This window comes from Scardinius erythrophthalmus (assembly GCF_964197995.2).
Source record: "Scardinius erythrophthalmus genome assembly, chromosome: 23".
Classification (NCBI taxonomy): domain Eukaryota; kingdom Metazoa; phylum Chordata; class Actinopteri; order Cypriniformes; family Leuciscidae; genus Scardinius; species Scardinius erythrophthalmus.
In genome coordinates, this window is record NC_138243.1 from 4,122,361 (window position 1) to 4,142,665 (window position 20,305).

The 20,305-nt window shown below is 43.4% G+C and overlaps 1 protein-coding gene across 2 annotated transcripts in view; it reads right to left on the reverse strand.

Annotated features, from left to right (window-relative positions):
• Window positions 1-20,305, reverse strand: part of slc38a9 (solute carrier family 38 member 9) — a 35,324-nt gene that overhangs the window by 10,351 nt on the left and 4,668 nt on the right. For both annotated transcript variants that reach the window (XR_014029283.1, XM_081354302.1), the window contains exons 4-6: window positions 17,696-17,814; window positions 17,482-17,545; window positions 17,300-17,393 (exon numbers count right to left, since the gene is read on the reverse strand). Coding sequence is in view for 1 of the 2 variants with exons in the window: in XM_081354302.1 (XP_081210428.1) it covers window positions 17,300-17,393; window positions 17,482-17,545; window positions 17,696-17,814 (277 nt within the window). In the remaining variant the exon portion in view is untranslated. The remainder of the gene's footprint in view (window positions 1-17,299; window positions 17,394-17,481; window positions 17,546-17,695; window positions 17,815-20,305) is intronic.

The window sequence follows — 20,305 nt, forward strand, 5'->3', positions numbered from 1 at the left end:
GCAAGAACCAATGAGGTCCATTCTCGTCTTACGCAACACGTTTGAACTTCAGCAAGAACCAATGAGGTTCATTCTCGTCTTACGCAGCACGTTTGAGCTTCAGCAAGAACAAATGAGGTCCATTCTCGTGTTACGCAGCACGTTTGAGCTTCAGCAAGAACAAATGAGGTCCATTCTCGTCTTACGCAACACGTTTGAGCTTCAGCAAGAACCAATGAGGTCCATTCTCGTGTTACGCAGCACGTTTGAGATTCAGCAAGAACAAATGAGGTCCATTCTCGTGTTACGCAACACGTTTGAGCTTCAGCAAGAAACAAATGAGGTCCATTCTCGTGTTACACAACACGTTTGAGCTTCAGCAAGAACCAATGAGGTTCAATCTCGTGTTACGCAGCACGTTTGAGCTTCAGCAAGAACAAATGAGGTCCATTCTCGTCTTACGCAACACGTTTGAGCTTCAGCAAGAACCAATGAGGTCCATTCTCGTCTTACGCAACACGTTTGAACTTCAGCAAGAACCAATGAGGTTCATTCTCGTCTTACGCAGCACGTTTGAGCTTCAGCAAGAACAAATGAGGTCCATTCTCGTGTTACGCAGCACGTTTGAGCTTCAGCAAGAACAAATGAGGTCCATTCTCGTCTTACGCAACACGTTTGAGCTTCAGCAAGAACCAATGAGGTCCATTCTCGTGTTACGCAGCACGTTTGAGATTCAGCAAGAACAAATGAGGTCCATTCTCGTGTTACGCAACACGTTTGAGCTTCAGCAAGAAACCAGTGAGGTCCATTCTCGTGTTACGCAACACGTTTGAGCTTCAGCAAGAACCAATGAGGTCCATTCTCGTGTTACGCAGCACATTTGAGCTTCAGCAAGAACCAATGAGGTCCATTCTCGTGTTACGCAGCACGTTTGAGCTTCAGCAAGAACCAATGAGGTCCATTCTCGTGTTACGCAGCACGTTTGAGATTCAGCAAGAACAAATGAGGTCCATTCTCGTGTTACGCAGCACGTTTGAGCTTCAGCAAGAACCAATGAGGTCCATTCTCGTCTTACGCAACACGTTTGAACTTCAGCAAGAACAAATGAGGTCCATTCTCGTCTTACGCAGCACGTTTGAACTTCAGCAAGAACCAATGAGGTCCATTCTCGTGTTATGCAGCACGTTTGAGATTCAGCAAGAACAAATGAGGTCCATTCTCGTGTTACGCAGCACGTTTGAGCTTCAGCAAGAACAAATGAGGTCCATTCTCGTCTTACGCAACACGTTTGAACTTCAGCAAGAACAAATGAGGTCCATTCTCGTCTTACGTAGCACGTTTGAACTTCAGCAAGAACCAATGAGGTCCATTCTCGTGTTACGCAGCACGTTTGAGATTCAGCAAGAACAAATGAGGTCCATTCTCGTGTTACGCAGCACGTTTGAGCTTCAGCAAGAACCAATGAGGTTCAATCTCGTGTTACGCAGCACGTTTGAGCTTCAGCAAGAACAAATGAGGTCCATTCTCGTCTTACGCAACACGTTTGAGCTTCAGCAAGAACCAATGAGGTCCATTCTCGTCTTACGCAAGACGTTTGAACTTCAGCAAGAACCAATGAGGTTCATTCTCGTCTTACGCAGCACGTTTGAGCTTCAGCAAGAACAAATGAGGTCCATTCTCGTGTTACGCAGCACGTTTGAGCTTCAGCAAGAACAAATGAGGTCCATTCTCGTCTTACGCAACACGTTTGAGCTTCAGCAAGAACCAATGAGGTCCATTCTCGTGTTACGCAGCACGTTTGAGATTCAGCAAGAACAAATGAGGTCCATTCTCGTGTTACGCAACACGTTTGAGCTTCAGCAAGAAACAAATGAGGTCCATTCTCGTGTTACACAACACGTTTGAGCTTCAGCAAGAACCAATGAGGTTCAATCTCGTGTTACGCAGCACGTTTGAGCTTCAGCAAGAACAAATGAGGTCCATTCTCGTCTTACGCAACACGTTTGAGCTTCAGCAAGAACCAATGAGGTCCATTCTCGTCTTACGCAACACGTTTGAACTTCAGCAAGAACCAATGAGGTTCATTCTCGTCTTACGCAGCACGTTTGAGCTTCAGCAAGAACAAATGAGGTCCATTCTCGTGTTACGCAGCACGTTTGAGCTTCAGCAAGAACAAATGAGGTCCATTCTCGTCTTACGCAACACGTTTGAGCTTCAGCAAGAACCAATGAGGTCCATTCTCGTGTTACGCAGCACGTTTGAGATTCAGCAAGAACAAATGAGGTCCATTCTCGTGTTACGCAACACGTTTGAGCTTCAGCAAGAAACCAGTGAGGTCCATTCTCGTGTTACGCAACACGTTTGAGCTTCAGCAAGAACCAATGAGGTCCATTCTCGTGTTACGCAGCACATTTGAGCTTCAGCAAGAACCAATGAGGTCCATTCTCGTGTTACGCAGCACGTTTGAGCTTCAGCAAGAACCAATGAGGTCCATTCTCGTCTTACGCAGCTTCAGCAAGAACAAATGAGGTCCATTCTCGTCTTACGCAACACGTTTGAACGTCAGCAAGAACAAATGAGGTCCATTCTCGTCTTACGCAGCACGTTTGAACTTCAGCAAGAACCAATGAGGTCCATTCTCGTCTTACGCAACACGTTTGAGCTTCAGCAAGAACAAATGAGGTCCATTCTCGTGTTACGCAACACGTTTGAACTTCAGCAAGAACCAATGAGGTTCATTCTCGTCTTACGCAACACGTTTGAGCTTCAGCAAGAACAAATGAGGTCCATTCTCGTGTTACGCAGCACGTTTGAACTTCAGCAAGAACCAATGAGGTCCATTCTCGTCTTACGCAGCACGTTTGAACTTCAGCAAGAACCAATGAGGTCCGTTCTCGTGTTACGCAGCACGTTTGAGATTCAGCAAGAACCAATGAGGTCTATTCTCATGTTACGCAGCACGTTTGAGCTTCAGCAAGAACCAATGAGGTCCATTCTCGTGTTACGCAGCACGTTTGTGTTTCAGCAAGAACCAATGAGGTCCGTTCTCGTGTTACGCAGCACGTTTGTGTTTCAGCAAGAACCAATGAGGTCCATTCTCGTGTTACGCAACACGTTTGAGCTTCAGCAAGAACCAATGAGGTCCATTCTCGTGTTACGCAGCACGTTTGAACTTCAGCAAGAACCAATGAGGTCCGTTCTTGTGTTACGCAGCACGTTTGAGATTCAGCAAGAACCAATGAGGTCCATTCTCGTGTTACGCAACACGTTTGAGCTTCAGCAAGAACCAATGAGGTCCATTCTCGTGTTACGCAACACATTTGAACTTCAGCAAGAACCAATGAGGTCCATTCTCGTCTTACGCAACACGTTTGAGCTTCAGCAAGAACAAATGAGGTCCATTCTCGTGTTACGCAGCACGTTTGAACTTCAGCAAGAACCAATGAGGTCCGTTCTCGTGTTACGCAGCACGTTTGAGATTCAGCAAGAACCAATGAGGTCCATTCTCGTGTTACGCAACACGTTTGAGCTTCAGCAAGAACCAATGAGGTCCGTTCTCGTGTTACGCAGCACGTTTGAACTTCAGCAAGAACCAATGAGGTCCGTTCTCGTGTTACGCAACACGTTGGAGCTTCAGCAAGAACCAATGAGGTCCATTCTCGTCTTACGCAACACGTTTGAGCTTCAGCAAGAACCAATGAGGTCCATTCTCGTGTTACGCAACACGTTTGAGCTTCAGCAAGAACCAATGAGGTCCATTCTCGTGTTACGCAACACGTTTTAGCTTCAGCAAGAACCAATGAGGTCCATTCTCATGTTACGCAACACGTTTGAGCTTCAGCAAGAACCAATGAGGTCCATTCTCGTGTTACGCAACATGTTTGAGCTTCAGCAAGAACCAATGAGGTTCATTCTCGTGTTACGCAACACGTTTGAGCTTCAGCAAGAACCATTGAGGTCCATTCTCGTGTTACGCAACAAGTTTGAACTTCAGCAAGAACAAATGAGGTCCATTCTCATGTTACGCAACACGTTTGAGCTTCAGCAAGAACCAATGAGGTTCATTCTCGTGTTACGCAGCACGTTTGTTTTTCAACAAGAACCAATGAGGTCCATTCTCGTGTGATGCAGCACGTTTGTGTTTCAGCAAGAACCAATGAGGTTCATTCTCGTGTTACGCAGCACGTTTGTGTTTCAGCAAGAACCAATGAGGTCCATTCTCGTGTTACGCAGCACGTTTGTGTTTCAGCAAGAACCAATGAGGTCCATTCTCGTCTTACGCAGCACGTTTGTGTTTCAACAAGAACCAATGAGGTTCATTCTCGTCTTACGCAGCACGTTTGTGTTTCAACAAGAACCAATGAGGTCCATTCTCGTGTTACGCAGCACGTTTGTGTTTCAGCAAGAACCAATGAGGTTCAATCTCGTGTTACGCAGCACGTTTGTGTTTCAACAAGAACCAATGAGGTTCATTCTCGTGTTACGCAACACGTTGGAGCTTCAGCAAGAAACCAATGAGGTTCATTCTCGTGTTACGCAGCACGTTTGAGCTTCAGCAAGAACCAATGAGGTTCATTCTCGTGTTACGCAGCACGTTTGTGTTTCAGCAAGAACCAATGAGGTTCAATCTCGTGTTACGCAGCACGTTTGAGCTTCAGCAAGAAACCAATGAGGTTCAATCTCGTGTTACGCAGCACGTTTGTGTTTCAGCAAGAACCAATGAGGTTCATTCTCGTGTTACGCAGCACGTTTGTGTTTCAACAAGAACCAATGAGGTTCATTCTCGTGTGCAGCAGCACGTTTGTGTTTCAGCAAGAACCAATGAGGTTCAATCTCGTGTTACGCAGCACGTTTGAGCTTCAGCAAGAAACCAATGAGGTTCAATCTCGTGTTACGCAGCACGTTTGTGTTTCAGCAAGAACCAATGAGGTTCATTCTCGTGTTACGTAACACGTTTGAGCTTCAGCAAGAAACCAATGAGGTTCATTCTCGTGTTACACAGCACGTTTGAGCTTCAGCAAGAACCAATGAGGTTCAATCTCGTGTTACACAGCACGTTTGAGCTTCAGCAAGAAACCAATGAGGTTCAATCTCGTGTTACGCAGCACGTTTGTGTTTCAGCAAGAACCAATGAGGTTCATTCTCGTGTGCAGCAGCACGTTTGTGTTTCAACAAGAACCAATGAGGTTCATTCTCGTGTTACGTAACATGTTTGAGCTTCAGCAAGAACCAATGAGGTTCATTTTCGTGTTACGCAACACGTTGGAGCTTCAGCAAGAACCAATCAGGTTCATTCTCGTGTTACGCAGCACGTTTGTGTTTCAACAAGAACCAATGAGGTTCATTCTCGTGTGCAGCAGCACGTTTGTGTTTCAGCAAGAACCAATCAGGTTCATTCTCGTGTTACGCAGCACGTTTGTGTTTCAGCAAGAACCAATGAGGTTCAATCTCGTGTTACGCAGCACGTTTGTGTTTCAGCAAGAAACAATGAGGTTCATTCTCGTGTTACGTAACACGTTTGAGCTTCAGCAAGAAACCAATGAGGTTCATTCTCGTGTTACGCAGCACGTTTGAGCTTCAGCAAGAACCAATGAGGTTCATTCTCGTGTTACGCAGCACGTTTGTGTTTCAGCAAGAACCAATGAGGTTCAATCTCGTGTTACGCAGCACGTTTGAGCTTCAGCAAGAAACCAATGAGGTTCAATCTCGTGTTACGCAGCACGTTTGTGTTTCAGCAAGAACCAATGAGGTTCATTCTCGTGTTACGCAGCACGTTTGTGTTTCAACAAGAACCAATGAGGTTCAATCTCGTGTTACGCAGCACGTTTGTGTTTCAGCAAGAAACCAATGAGGTTCAATCTCGTGTTACGCAGCACGTTTGTGTTTCAGCAAGAACCAATGAGGTTCAATCTCGTGTTACGCAGCACGTTTGTGTTTCAGCAAGAAACCAATGAGGTTCAATCTCGTGTTACGCAGCACGTTTGTGTTTCAGCAAGAACCAATGAGGTTCATTCTCGTGTTACGCAGCACGTTTGTGTTTCAGCAAGAACCAATGAGGTTCAATCTCGTGTTACGCAGCACGTTTGTGTTTCAGCAAGAAACCAATGAGGTTCAATCTCGTGTTACGCAGCACGTTTGTGTTTCAACAAGAACCAATGAGGTTCAATCTCGTGCTACGCAGCACGTTTGTGTTTCAGCAAGAACCAATGAGGTTCATTCTCGTGTTACGCAGCACGTTTGTGTTTCAGCAAGAACCAATGCGGTTCAATCTCGTGTTACGCAGCACGTTTGTGTTTCAGCAAGAAACCAATGAGGTTCAATCTCGTGTTACGCAGCACGTTTGTGTTTCAGCAAGAACCAATGAGGTTCATTCTCGTGTGCAGCAGCACGTTTGTGTTTCAACAAGAACCAATGAGGTTCATTCTCGTGTTACGTAGCACGTTTGTGTTTCAACAAGAACCAATGAGGTCCATTCTCGTGTTACACAGCACGTTTGTGTTTCAGCAAGAACCAATGAGGTCCATTCTCGTCTTACGCAGCACGTTTGTGTTTCAGCAAGAACCAATGAGGTCCATTCTCGTCTTACGCAGCACGTTTGTGTTTCAACAAGAACCAATGAGGTTCATTCTCGTCTTACGCAGCACGTTTGAGCTTCAGCAAGAACCAATGAGGTTCATTCTCGTGTTACGCAACACGTTGGAGCTTCAGCAAGAAACCAATGAGGTTCATTCTCGTGTTACGTAACACGTTTGAGCTTCAGCAAGAACCAATGAGGTTCATTCTCGTGTTACGCAGCACGTTTGTGTTTCAGCAAGAACCAATGAGGTTCAATCTCGTGTTACGCAGCACGTTTGTGTTTCAACAAGAACCAATGAGGTTCATTCTCGTGTTACGCAACACGTTGGAGCTTCAGCAAGAAACCAATGAGGTTCATTCTCGTGTTACGCAGCACGTTTGAGCTTCAGCAAGAACCAATGAGGTTCATTCTCGTGTTACGCAGCACGTTTGTGTTTCAGCAAGAACCAATGAGGTTCAATCTCGGGTTACGCAGCACGTTTGAGCTTCAGCAAGAAACCAATGAGGTTCAATCTCGTGTTACGCAGCACGTTTGTGTTTCAGCAAGAACCAATGAGGTTCATTCTCGTGTTACGCAGCACGTTTGTGTTTCAACAAGAACCAATGAGGTTCATTCTCGTGTGCAGCAGCACGTTTGTGTTTCAGCAAGAACCAATCAGGTTCATTCTCGTGTTACGCAGCACGTTTGTGTTTCAACAAGAACCAATGAGGTTCATTCTCGTGTGCAGCAGCACGTTTGTGTTTCAGCAAGAACCAATCAGGTTCATTCTTGTGTTACGCAGCACGTTTGTGTTTCAGCAAGAACCAATGAGGTTCAATCTCGTGTTACGCAGCACGTTTGAGCTTCAGCAAGAAACCAATGAGGTTCAATCTCGTGTTACGCAGCACGTTTGTGTTTCAGCAAGAACCAATGAGGTTCATTCTCGTGTTACGTAACACGTTTGAGCTTCAGCAAGAAACCAATGAGGTTCATTCTCGTGTTACGCAGCACGTTTGAGCTTCAGCAAGAACCAATGAGGTTCAATCTCGTGTTACGCAGCACGTTTGAGCTTCAGCAAGAAACCAATGAGGTTCAATCTCGTGTTACGCAGCACGTTTGTGTTTCAGCAAGAACCAATGAGGTTCATTCTCGTGTGCAGCAGCACGTTTGTGTTTCAACAAGAACCAATGAGGTTCATTCTCGTGTTACGTAACACGTTTGAGCTTCAGCAAGAACCAATGAGGTTCATTCTCGTGTGCAGCAGCACGTTTGTGTTTCAACAAGAACCAATGACGTTCATTCTCGTGTGCAGCAGCACGTTTGTGTTTCAGCAAGAACCAATCAGGTTCATTCTCGTGTTACGCAGCACGTTTGTGTTTCAGCAAGAACCAATGAGGTTCAATCTCGTGTTACGCAGCACGTTTGAGCTTCAGCAAGAAACCAATGAGGTTCAATCTCGTGTTACGCAGCACGTTTGTGTTTCAGCAAGAACCAATGAGGTTCATTCTCGTGTTACGTAACACGTTTGAGCTTCAGCAAGAAACCAATGAGGTTCATTCTCGTGTTACGCAGCACGTTTGAGCTTCAGCAAGAACCAATGAGGTTCAATCTCGTGTTACGCAGCACGTTTGTGTTTCAGCAAGAACCAATGAGGTTCAATCTCGTGTTACGCAGCACGTTTGAGCTTCAGCAAGAAACCAATGAGGGTTAATCTCGTGTTTCGCAGCACGTTTGTGTTTCAGCAAGAACCAATGAGGTTCATTCTCGTGTTACGCAGCACGTTTGTGATTCAGCAAGAACCAATGAGGTTCATTCTCGTGTTACGTAACACGTTTGAGCTTCAGCAAGAAACCAATGAGGTTCATTCTCGTGTTACGCAGCACGTTTGAGCTTCAGCAAGAACCAATGAGGTTCATTCTCGTGTTACGCAGCACGTTTGTGTTTCAGCAAGAACCAATGAGGTTCAATCTCGTGTTACGCAGCACGTTTGAGCTTCAGCAAGAAACCAATGAGGTTCAATCTCGTGTTACGCAGCACGTTTGTGTTTCAGCAAGAACCAATGAGGTTCATTCTCGTGTTACGCAGCACGTTTGTGTTTCAACAAGAACCAATGAGGTTCATTCTCGTGTGCAGCAGCACGTTTGTGTTTCAACAAGAACCAATGAGGTTCATTCTCGTGTTACGTAACACGTTTGAGCTTCAGCAAGAACCAATGAGGTTCATTCTCGTGTTACGCAACACGTTGGAGCTTCAGCAAGAACCAATCAGGTTCATTCTCGTGTTACGCAGCACGTTTGTGTTTCAACAAGAACCAATGAGGTTCATTCTCGTGTTACGTAACACGTTTGAGCTTCAGCAAGAACCAATGAGGTTCAATCTCGTGTTACGCAGCACGTTTGTGTTTCAGCAAGAACCAATGAGGTTCATTCTCGTGTGCAGCAGCACGTTTGTGTTTCAACAAGAACCAATGAGGTTCATTCTCGTGTTACGTAACACGTTTGAGCTTCAGCAAGAAACCAATGAGGTTCAATCTCGTGTTACGCAGCACGTTTGTGTTTCAGCAAGAACCAATGAGGTTCATTCTCGTGTTACGCAGCACGTTTGTGTTTCAACAAGAACCAATGAGGTTCATTCTCGTGTGCAGCAGCACGTTTGTGTTTCAGCAAGAACCAATCAGGTTCATTCTCGTGTTACGCAGCACGTTTGTGTTTCAGCAAGAACCAATGAGGTTCATTCTCCTGTGCAGCAGCATGTTTGTGTTTCAGCAAGAACCAATGAGGTTCAATCTCGTGTTACGCAGCACGTTTGAGCTTCAGCAAGAAACCAATGAGGTTCAATCTCGTGTTACGCAGCACGTTTGTGTTTCAGCAAGAACCAATGAGGTTCATTCTCGTGTTACGCAGCACGTTTGTGTTTCAACAAGAACCAATGAGGTTCAATCTCGTGTTACGCAGCACGTTTGTGTTTCAGCAAGAACCAATGAGGTTCATTCTCGTGTTATGTAGCACGTTGGAGCTTCAGCAAGAAACCAATGAGGTCCATTCTCGTCTTACGCAGCACGTTTGAGCTTCAGCAAGAAACCAATGAGGTTCAATCTCGTCTTACGCAGCACGTTTGTGTTTCAGCAAGAACCAATGAGGTTCATTCTCGTGTTACGCAGCACGTTTGTGTTTCAACAAGAACCAATGAGGTTCATTCTCGTGTGCAGCAGCACGTTTGTGTTTCAACAAGAACCAATGAGGTTCATTCTCATGTGCAGCAGCACGTTTGTGTTTCAACAAGAACCAATGAGGTTCAATCTCGTGTTACGCAGCACGTTTGTGTTTCAACAAGAACCAATGAGGTTCAATCTCGTGTTACGCAACACGTTTGTGTTTCAACAAGAACCAATGAGGTTCATTCTCGTCTTACGCAGCACGTTTGTGTTTCAGCAAGAACCAATGAGGTTCATTCTCGTGTTACGCAGCACGTTTGTGTTTCAACAAGAACCAATCAGGTTCATTCTCGTGTGCAGCAGCACGTTTGTGTTTCAACAAGAACCAATGAGGTTCAATCTCGTGTTACGCAGCACGTTTGTGTTTCAACAAGAACCAATGAGGTTCAATCTCGTGTTACGCAACACGTTTGTGTTTCAACAAGAACCAATGAGGTTCATTCTCGTCTTACGCAGCACGTTTGTGTTTCAGCAAGAACCAATGAGGTTCATTCTCGTGTTACGCAGCACGTTTGTGTTTCAGCAAGAACCAATGAGGTTCATTCTCGTGTTACGCAGCACGTTTGTGTTTCAGCAAGAACCAATGAGGTTCATTCTCGTGTTACGCAGCACGTTTGTGTTTCAGCAAGAACCAATGAGGTTCATTCTCGTGTTACGCAGCACGGTTGTGTTTCAGCAAGAACCAATGAGGTTCATTCTCGTCTTACGCAGCACGTTTGTGTTTCAGCAAGAACCAATGAGGTTCATTCTCGTGTTACGCAGCACGGTTGTGTTTCAGCAAGAACCAATGAGGTTCATTCTCGTCTTACGCAGCACGTTTGTGTTTCAGCAAGAACCAATGAGGTTCATTCTCGTGTTACGCAGCACGTTTGTGTTTCAACAAGAACCAATGAGGTTCAATCTCGTGTTACGCAGCACGTTTGTGTTTCAACAAGAACCAATGAGGTTCAATCTCGTGTTACGCAACACGTTTGTGTTTCAACAAGAACCAATGAGGTTCATTCTCGTCTTACGCAGCACGTTTGTGTTTCAGCAAGAACCAATGAGGTTCATTCTCGTGTTACGCAGTAACGTTTGTGTTTCAGCAAGAACCAATGAGGTTCATTCTCGTGTTACGCAGCACGTTTGTGTTTCAGCAAGAACCAATGAGGTTCATTCTCGTGTTACGCATCACGTTTGTGTTTCAGCAAGAACCAATGAGGTTCATTCTCGTGTTACGCAGCACGGTTGTGTTTCAGCAAGAACCAATGAGGTTCATTCTCGTCTTACGCAGCACGTTTGTGTTTCAGCAAGAACCAATGAGGTTCATTCGCGTGTTACGCAGCACGGTTGTGTTTCAGCAAGAACCAATGAGGTTCATTCTCGTCTTACGCAGCACGTTTGTGTTTCAGCAAGAACCAATGAGGTTCATTCTCGTGTTACGCAGCACGTTTGTGTTTCAACAAGAACCAATGAGGTTCAATCTCGTGTTACGCAGCACGTTTGTGTTTCAGCAAGAACCAATGAGGTTCATTCTCGTGTTACGCAGCACGTTTGTGTTTCAACAAGAACCAATGAGGTTCATTCTCGTGTGCAGCAGCACGTTTGTGTTTCAACAAGAACCAATGAGGTTCATTCTCGTGTTACGTAACACGTTTGAGCTTCAGCAAGAACCAATGAGGTTCATTCTCGTGTTACGCAACACGTTGGAGCTTCAGCAAGAACCAATCAGGTTCATTCTCGTGTTACGCAGCACGTTTGTGTTTCAACAAGAACCAATGAGGTTCATTCTCGTGTTACGTAACACGTTTGAGCTTCAGCAAGAACCAATGAGGTTCAATCTCGTGTTACGCAGCACGTTTGTGTTTCAGCAAGAACCAATGAGGTTCATTCTCGTGTGCAGCAGCACGTTTGTGTTTCAACAAGAACCAATGAGGTTCATTCTCGTGTTACGTAACACGTTTGAGCTTCAGCAAGAAACCAATGAGGTTCAATCTCGTGTTACGCAGCACGTTTGTGTTTCAGCAAGAACCAATGAGGTTCATTCTCGTGTTACGCAGCACGTTTGTGTTTCAACAAGAACCAATGAGGTTCATTCTCGTGTGCAGCAGCACGTTTGTGTTTCAGCAAGAACCAATCAGGTTCATTCTCGTGTTACGCAGCACGTTTGTGTTTCAGCAAGAACCAATGAGGTTCATTCTCCTGTGCAGCAGCATGTTTGTGTTTCAGCAAGAACCAATGAGGTTCAATCTCGTGTTACGCAGCACGTTTGAGCTTCAGCAAGAAACCAATGAGGTTCAATCTCGTGTTACGCAGCACGTTTGTGTTTCAGCAAGAACCAATGAGGTTCATTCTCGTGTTACGCAGCACGTTTGTGTTTCAACAAGAACCAATGAGGTTCAATCTCGTGTTACGCAGCACGTTTGTGTTTCAGCAAGAACCAATGAGGTTCATTCTCGTGTTATGTAGCACGTTGGAGCTTCAGCAAGAAACCAATGAGGTCCATTCTCGTCTTACGCAGCACGTTTGAGCTTCAGCAAGAAACCAATGAGGTTCAATCTCGTCTTACGCAGCACGTTTGTGTTTCAGCAAGAACCAATGAGGTTCATTCTCGTGTTACGCAGCACGTTTGTGTTTCAACAAGAACCAATGAGGTTCATTCTCGTGTGCAGCAGCACGTTTGTGTTTCAACAAGAACCAATGAGGTTCATTCTCATGTGCAGCAGCACGTTTGTGTTTCAACAAGAACCAATGAGGTTCAATCTCGTGTTACGCAGCACGTTTGTGTTTCAACAAGAACCAATGAGGTTCAATCTCGTGTTACGCAACACGTTTGTGTTTCAACAAGAACCAATGAGGTTCATTCTCGTCTTACGCAGCACGTTTGTGTTTCAGCAAGAACCAATGAGGTTCATTCTCGTGTTACGCAGCACGTTTGTGTTTCAACAAGAACCAATCAGGTTCATTCTCGTGTGCAGCAGCACGTTTGTGTTTCAACAAGAACCAATGAGGTTCAATCTCGTGTTACGCAGCACGTTTGTGTTTCAACAAGAACCAATGAGGTTCAATCTCGTGTTACGCAACACGTTTGTGTTTCAACAAGAACCAATGAGGTTCATTCTCGTCTTACGCAGCACGTTTGTGTTTCAGCAAGAACCAATGAGGTTCATTCTCGTGTTACGCAGCACGTTTGTGTTTCAGCAAGAACCAATGAGGTTCATTCTCGTGTTACGCAGCACGTTTGTGTTTCAGCAAGAACCAATGAGGTTCATTCTCGTGTTACGCAGCACGTTTGTGTTTCAGCAAGAACCAATGAGGTTCATTCTCGTGTTACGCAGCACGGTTGTGTTTCAGCAAGAACCAATGAGGTTCATTCTCGTCTTACGCAGCACGTTTGTGTTTCAGCAAGAACCAATGAGGTTCATTCTCGTGTTACGCAGCACGGTTGTGTTTCAGCAAGAACCAATGAGGTTCATTCTCGTCTTACGCAGCACGTTTGTGTTTCAGCAAGAACCAATGAGGTTCATTCTCGTGTTACGCAGCACGTTTGTGTTTCAACAAGAACCAATGAGGTTCAATCTCGTGTTACGCAGCACGTTTGTGTTTCAACAAGAACCAATGAGGTTCAATCTCGTGTTACGCAACACGTTTGTGTTTCAACAAGAACCAATGAGGTTCATTCTCGTCTTACGCAGCACGTTTGTGTTTCAGCAAGAACCAATGAGGTTCATTCTCGTGTTACGCAGTAACGTTTGTGTTTCAGCAAGAACCAATGAGGTTCATTCTCGTGTTACGCAGCACGTTTGTGTTTCAGCAAGAACCAATGAGGTTCATTCTCGTGTTACGCATCACGTTTGTGTTTCAGCAAGAACCAATGAGGTTCATTCTCGTGTTACGCAGCACGGTTGTGTTTCAGCAAGAACCAATGAGGTTCATTCTCGTCTTACGCAGCACGTTTGTGTTTCAGCAAGAACCAATGAGGTTCATTCGCGTGTTACGCAGCACGGTTGTGTTTCAGCAAGAACCAATGAGGTTCATTCTCGTCTTACGCAGCACGTTTGTGTTTCAGCAAGAACCAATGAGGTTCATTCTCGTGTTACGCAGCACGTTTGTGTTTCAACAAGAACCAATGAGGTTCAATCTCGTGTTACGCAGCACGTTTGTGTTTCAGCAAGAACCAATGAGGTTCATTCTCGTGTTACGCAGCACGTTTGAGCTTCAGCAAGAAACCAATGAGGTTCAATCTCGTGTTACGCAGCACGTTTGTGTTTCAGCAAGAACCAATGAGGTTCAATCTCGTGTTACGCAGCACGTTTGTGTTTCAACAAGAACCAATGAGGTTCAATCTCGTGTTACGCAGCACGTTTGTGTTTCAGCAAGAACCAATGAGGTTCATTCTCGTGTTACGTAGCACGTTGGAGCTTCAGCAAGAAACCAATGAGGTCCATTCTCGTCTTACGCAGCACGTTTGAGCTTCAGCAAGAAACCAATGAGGTTCAATCTCGTCTTACGCAGCACGTTTGTGTTTCAGCAAGAACCAATGAGGTTCATTCTCGTGTTACGCAGCACGTTTGTGTTTCAACAAGAACCAATGAGGTTCATTCTCGTGTGCAGCAGCACGTTTGTGTTTCAGCAAGAACCAATCAGGTTCATTCTCGTGTTCCGCAGCACGTTTGTGTTTCAGCAAGAACCAATCAGGTTCATTCTCGTGTTACGCAGCACGTTTGTGTTTCAACAAGAACCAATGAGGTTCAATCTCGTGTTACGCAGCACGTTTGTGTTTCAGCAAGAACCAATGAGGTTCATTCTCGTCTTACGTAGCACGTTGGAGCTTCAGCAAGAAACCAATGAGGTCCATTCTCGTCTTACGCAGCACGTTTGTGTTTCAGCAAGAACCAATGAGGTTCATTCTCATGTTACGCAGCACGTTTGTGTTTCAACAAGAACCAATGAGGTTCATTCTCGTGTTACGCAGCACGTTTGTGTTTCAGCAAGAACCAATCAGGTTCATTCTCGTGTTACGCAGCACGTTTGTGTTTCAGCAAGAACCAATGAGGTTCAATCTCGTGTTACGCAGCACGTTTGTGTTTCAACAAGAACCAATGAGGTTCAATCTCGTGTTACGCAACACGTTTGTGTTTCAACAAGAACCAATGAGGTTCATTCTCGTGTTACGCAGTAACGTTTGTGTTTCAACAAGAACCAATGAGGTTCATTCTCGTGTTACGCAGCACGTTTGTGTTTCAACAAGAACCAATGAGGTTCATTCTCGTGTTACGCAGCACGGTTGAGTTTCAGCAAGAACCAATGAGGTTCATTCTCGTGTTACGCAACACGTTTGTGTTTCAACAAGAACCAATGAGGTTCATTCTCGTGTTACGCAGCACGTTTGAGCTTCAGCAAGAACCAATGAGGTTCATTCTCGTGTTACGCAGCACGTTTGAGCTTCAGCAAGAACCAATGAGGTTCATTCTCATGTTACGCAGCACGTTTGTGTTTCAACAAGAACCAATGAGGTTCATTCTCGTGTTACGCAGCACGTTTGTGTTTCAGCAAGAACCAATGAGGTTCATTCTCGTGTTACGCAGCACGTTTGTGTTTCAGCAAGAACCAATGAGGTTCATTCTCGTGTTACGCAGCACGTTTGTGTTTCAGCAAGAACCAATGAGGTTCATTCTCGTGTTACGCAGCACGTTTGAGCTTCAGCAAGAACCAATGAGGTTCATTCTCGTGTTACGCAGCACGTTTGTGTTTCAACAAGAACCAATGAGGTTCATTCTCGTGTTACGCAGCACGTTTGAGCTTCAGCAAGAACCAATGAGGTTCATTCTCGTGTTACGCAGCACGTTTGAGCTTCAGCAAGAACCAATGAGGTTCATTCTCATGTTACGCAGCACGTTTGTGTTTCAACAAGAACCAATGAGGTTCATTCTCGTGTTACGCAGCACGTTTGTGTTTCAGCAAGAACCAATGAGGTTCATTCTCGTGTTACGCAGCACGTTTGTGTTTCAGCAAGAACCAATGAGGTTCATTCTCGTCTTACGCAGCACGTTTGTGTTTCAGCAAGAACCAATGAGGTTCATTCTCGTGTTACGCAGCACGTTTGTGTTTCAGCAAGAACCAATGAGGTTCATTCTCGTCTTACGCAGCACGTTTGTGTTTCAGAAAGAACCAATGAGGTTCATTCTCATCTTACGCAACACGTTTGAACTTCAGGGAGAACCAATGAGGTTCATTGTCACGTTTCATGCAGGTTCGGTTGAGCTTGTGTTTATATGTGACTAAAAGCCTAAATTCAATCTGGTCACCATAAAAAGCGACTGTGTCTCTTCAGAAAATTTGTACCAAATCACTCAATTCATATGTATTAGTCTTACAATCTCTTTATGAACTTTTTGAAGCGTCAAAGTTGTAGTTGTGTAGCTGTCAATGGAGGGACAGAAACCTTTCAGATTTCACTAAAAATATCTTTATTTGTGTTCTGAAGATGAACAAAAGTCTTACAGGTTTGGAGCAACATAAGGGTGAGAAATTAATAACAGAATTTTTTATTTTGGGAGAACTAACCCTTTAAAATCCTGTTCATTTTCTCCATAAATAATTTTTTTTAGCAATAATGTAGGAACATATCAAGACTTAAAACTAGCAGGAACTCCTGAGGCTGTTAAATAATGGCTTCATAAACAAACAAACTAACTCCTAGTAAAGCACTACAATTCGTATCCTTAAAGGTGCTCTAAGCGATGTTGGGTGACGTCACTTCTTGTTGACGTTCAAAGTATTGTCAAACAAAACGAAGGCTAGCTCGACCCTCCCTCCTCCTCATCCCGTCCCCTCCCCCTCCCTTCCGTGCTTCCTGGAACAGTCATGAACCATTTAGAAAAAACAGACTGGATTTACCCTGTCCAGCAGAAACAGAGCCTCCTGAATGTCGGATCGGAAGCCCTTCTGCCGGCGGAGTCCTCGCCACCTTTTGAACGCTTTTCCGATGTAAATTCGAGACCTCGCATTCCTTCTCCTTTTCCCTATTCTTTGTTATTTGTTCATCGGAACGTCGTCTCTTTGGTTGTGTGTCGGCCATATCAAAATTCTCAAGAATTTACTATTCTAATGTTAGTCATTGTCGAGGACATCTCTCCTCTAGCTAACTTCCCTCTTGATGCTTCTCTCTCCTCCACTCCCCACTCCCCCCTTCATGTGCACGCGCACTAACCCCCCCACCCAAATTAGGGTCATGATGCTTCTCATTGCACATTAATATGAGAATGATACATATATTCAATTCAATTCAATTCACAATTATTTGTACAGCGCTTTTCACAATACATATTGTTTCAAAGCAGCTTTACAGAAAGTGCATGTCTACATTACAATTTAGAGTGATCTGTAATCAGAGGTGACTGTCCAAGTTATGCATTTCAGAAATGTACATATACAAATCACACAGTTAGCTAATAAATGTATAAATGTCAAATTTAGCATTGGTGCATATATCTTTCATAAGATGAGCATTGTGTATTGCGGGTGTAAAAATGGCTGTTTATTTGAGTGAAGTCATGTGGTTGGCTTACGTATGGACTTTGTGGACTTTAATACCCTGTAGCAGCAGTAAAGCGTCAGTAGGCCCATGAGAACTATGATGATGATGCCCAGAGTGAAACCAGCCTAAAAGACAGCCAGAAATTATTTATCTTCATAATAGCCTGCAGACAGTAAAATAAATACAGTACACACACAAAAAAAGTAAACTTACTTGTTTTATTCCCCATGGTATACTTAATATAGATGTTCCCATCATAGTGTTCCATATGGCAAAGCTGTGAATATTTAACAAGGCAAGTATTGCTTAGTTTTCTGATTGGTTGTCTATTAGTAATCAACCAGACATAACATTCTGGCTGCGTTTAGCTTTGGCATTCATGACTTCATGACTGGGTGTGAAAAGCACTTTTTGAGATTGGTCTTACATTGTGACAATGCTGGGGTTTTTGGCAATACTGTCGCCTCCCTGAACTTTGAACGCTGTTCCCAGTGGACTGTAGACATAGATGTCCTCAAGAGAAGGAATCACATGGTCTGGCGGTGCCTGAGGAAGATAAGGTGCATAAACAAATGCATTACATCACAGTACAGGACTAGATCACAGACTGCAGGAGTCCCAAACAACTGATGCACTGTCTTAAAATGTGAAATTCATGGTTGAAGACCGTGCTAATCTGGTTTTAGAAATGCATCCTCCACAAACCAAACCAAGATAAACAAAAAAGGAAAATCAAAGCCACTGGAAAATGTTATTATACACCGATTCAAAACAGCATAAATATCAGTGAAATGAGGCAGGATAAAGATGATGTAGTCCTCAAACAACAGCACGATCCCACAGTCTAACTGATAATTACCATTAACAACTCAATCCTCTGTTCTGTTAGTCACAGTGCAAGCTTACGGGTAAAACTGAAAATCTGTCTCTCATGTCGATCCAAACCTGTATTATAAGCTGTATAAAAAAAAAAGACATGAGTGCGAGTACACAATAACTGGATTTTAATTTTTGGGTAAACTATCCCTTTAAACCATTGTAAACCAATATTGGAAAAGGGTAGAATGAATGTTATAAAATGAATTAATTAATGTAATGAATCAATAAAAGACATTCTAAATATATTATTTACAATTGTGTTGAATACTTTATCTTAAATTCTCTTTTCATTTGCATTTTAAGGTGGTCTGATTGAACCCACAAGCTCTCATTTCACACAAAGGAAGACTACGGTATTGCGTTGGTGTGTGTATTTGACAAAAGTTGTTTTAATATATTCTTCATTCTAAAGCCGCAGTCCATTTACTGTTGTTCTGTGAATTTGTGAGGTTAAAGTCCAGTAATTTCAATCGGAATCCATGCGATTGTGAATTTCACGAGGGGAGCAGAGAACTTCCCCACTCAGGTTTTGTAATGTGGATGTGTTGTGTTGAACAACGGGAAGTGTGAAAGTGACTTCTGTGTGAGCTGCGCTTCATACATCACTACACTACTGACAACAGACAATGGACCTTTTAGCCCACAAAAAAAAGTTTTACAGAAAGCACTGCACTACCTCTGACGTCACAAGTTGCACAAGTTGAGCTTTAGGCGTAAGTAGAGTTTGTTTGGCAGGAAGCTAGTTATTTTACTTTGTAACGTCTTTCTTACACGAACACATAGCTTCACTTCATAAGGCCTTTATTAACCCCCCGGAGCCGAGTGGAGCAGTTTAATCATGGATAGATGCACTTTAATCATGGATAGATGCACTTTTATAATGGATAGATGCACTTTTATCATGGATAGATGCACTTTTATGATGGATAGATGCACTTTTATCATGGATAGATGCACTTATCATGGATAGATGCACTTTTATAAATGGATAGATGCTCTTTTATCATGGACAGATGCACTTTTATCATGGATAGATGCACTTTTATGATGATAGATGCACTTTTATCATGGACAGATGCACTTTTATCATGGATAGATGCACTTTTATGATGGACAGATGCACTTTTATCATGGACAGATGCACTTTTATGATGGATAGATGCACTTATCATGGATAGATGCACTTTTATCATGGACAGATGCACTTTTATCATGGATAGATGCACTTTTATGATGGACAGATGCACTTTTATCATGGACAGATGCACTTTTATGATGGATATATGCACTTATCATGGATAGATGCACTTTTATAAATGGATAGATGCTCTTTTATCATGGACAGATGCACTTTTATCATGGATAGATGCACTTTTATGATGGATAGATGCACTTTTATCATGGATAGATGCACTTTTATGATGGATAGATGCACTTATCATGGATACAAGCACTTTTATAAATGGATAGATGCTCTTTTATCATGGACAGATGCAATTTTATCATGGATAGATGCACTTTTATCATGGATAGATGCACTTTTATCATGGATAGATGCACTTTTATCATGGATAGATGCACTTTTATCATGGATAGATGCACTTTTATCATGGACAGATGCACTTTTATGATGGATAGATGCACTTTTATCATGGATAGATGCACTTTTATGATGGATAGATGCACTTTTATGATGGACAGATGCACTTTTATAATGATAGATGCACTTTTATCATGGACAGATGCACTTTTATGATGGATAGATGCACTTTTATAATGGATAGATGCTCTTTTATCATGGACAGATGCACTTTTATGATGGATAGATGCTCTTTTATCATGGATAGATGCACTTTTATGATGGATAGATGCACTTTTATCATGGATAGATGCACTTTTATCATGGATAGATGCACTTTTATGATGGATAGATGCACTTTTATGATGGACAGATGCACTTTTATGATGGATAGATGCACTTTTATGATGGATAGATGCACTTATCATGGATAGATGCACTTTTATAAATGGATAGATGCTCTTTTATCATGGACATATGCACTTTTATCATGGATAGATGCACTTTTATGATGGACAGATGCACTTTTATCATGGACAGATGCACTTTTATGATGGATAGATGCACTTATCATGGATA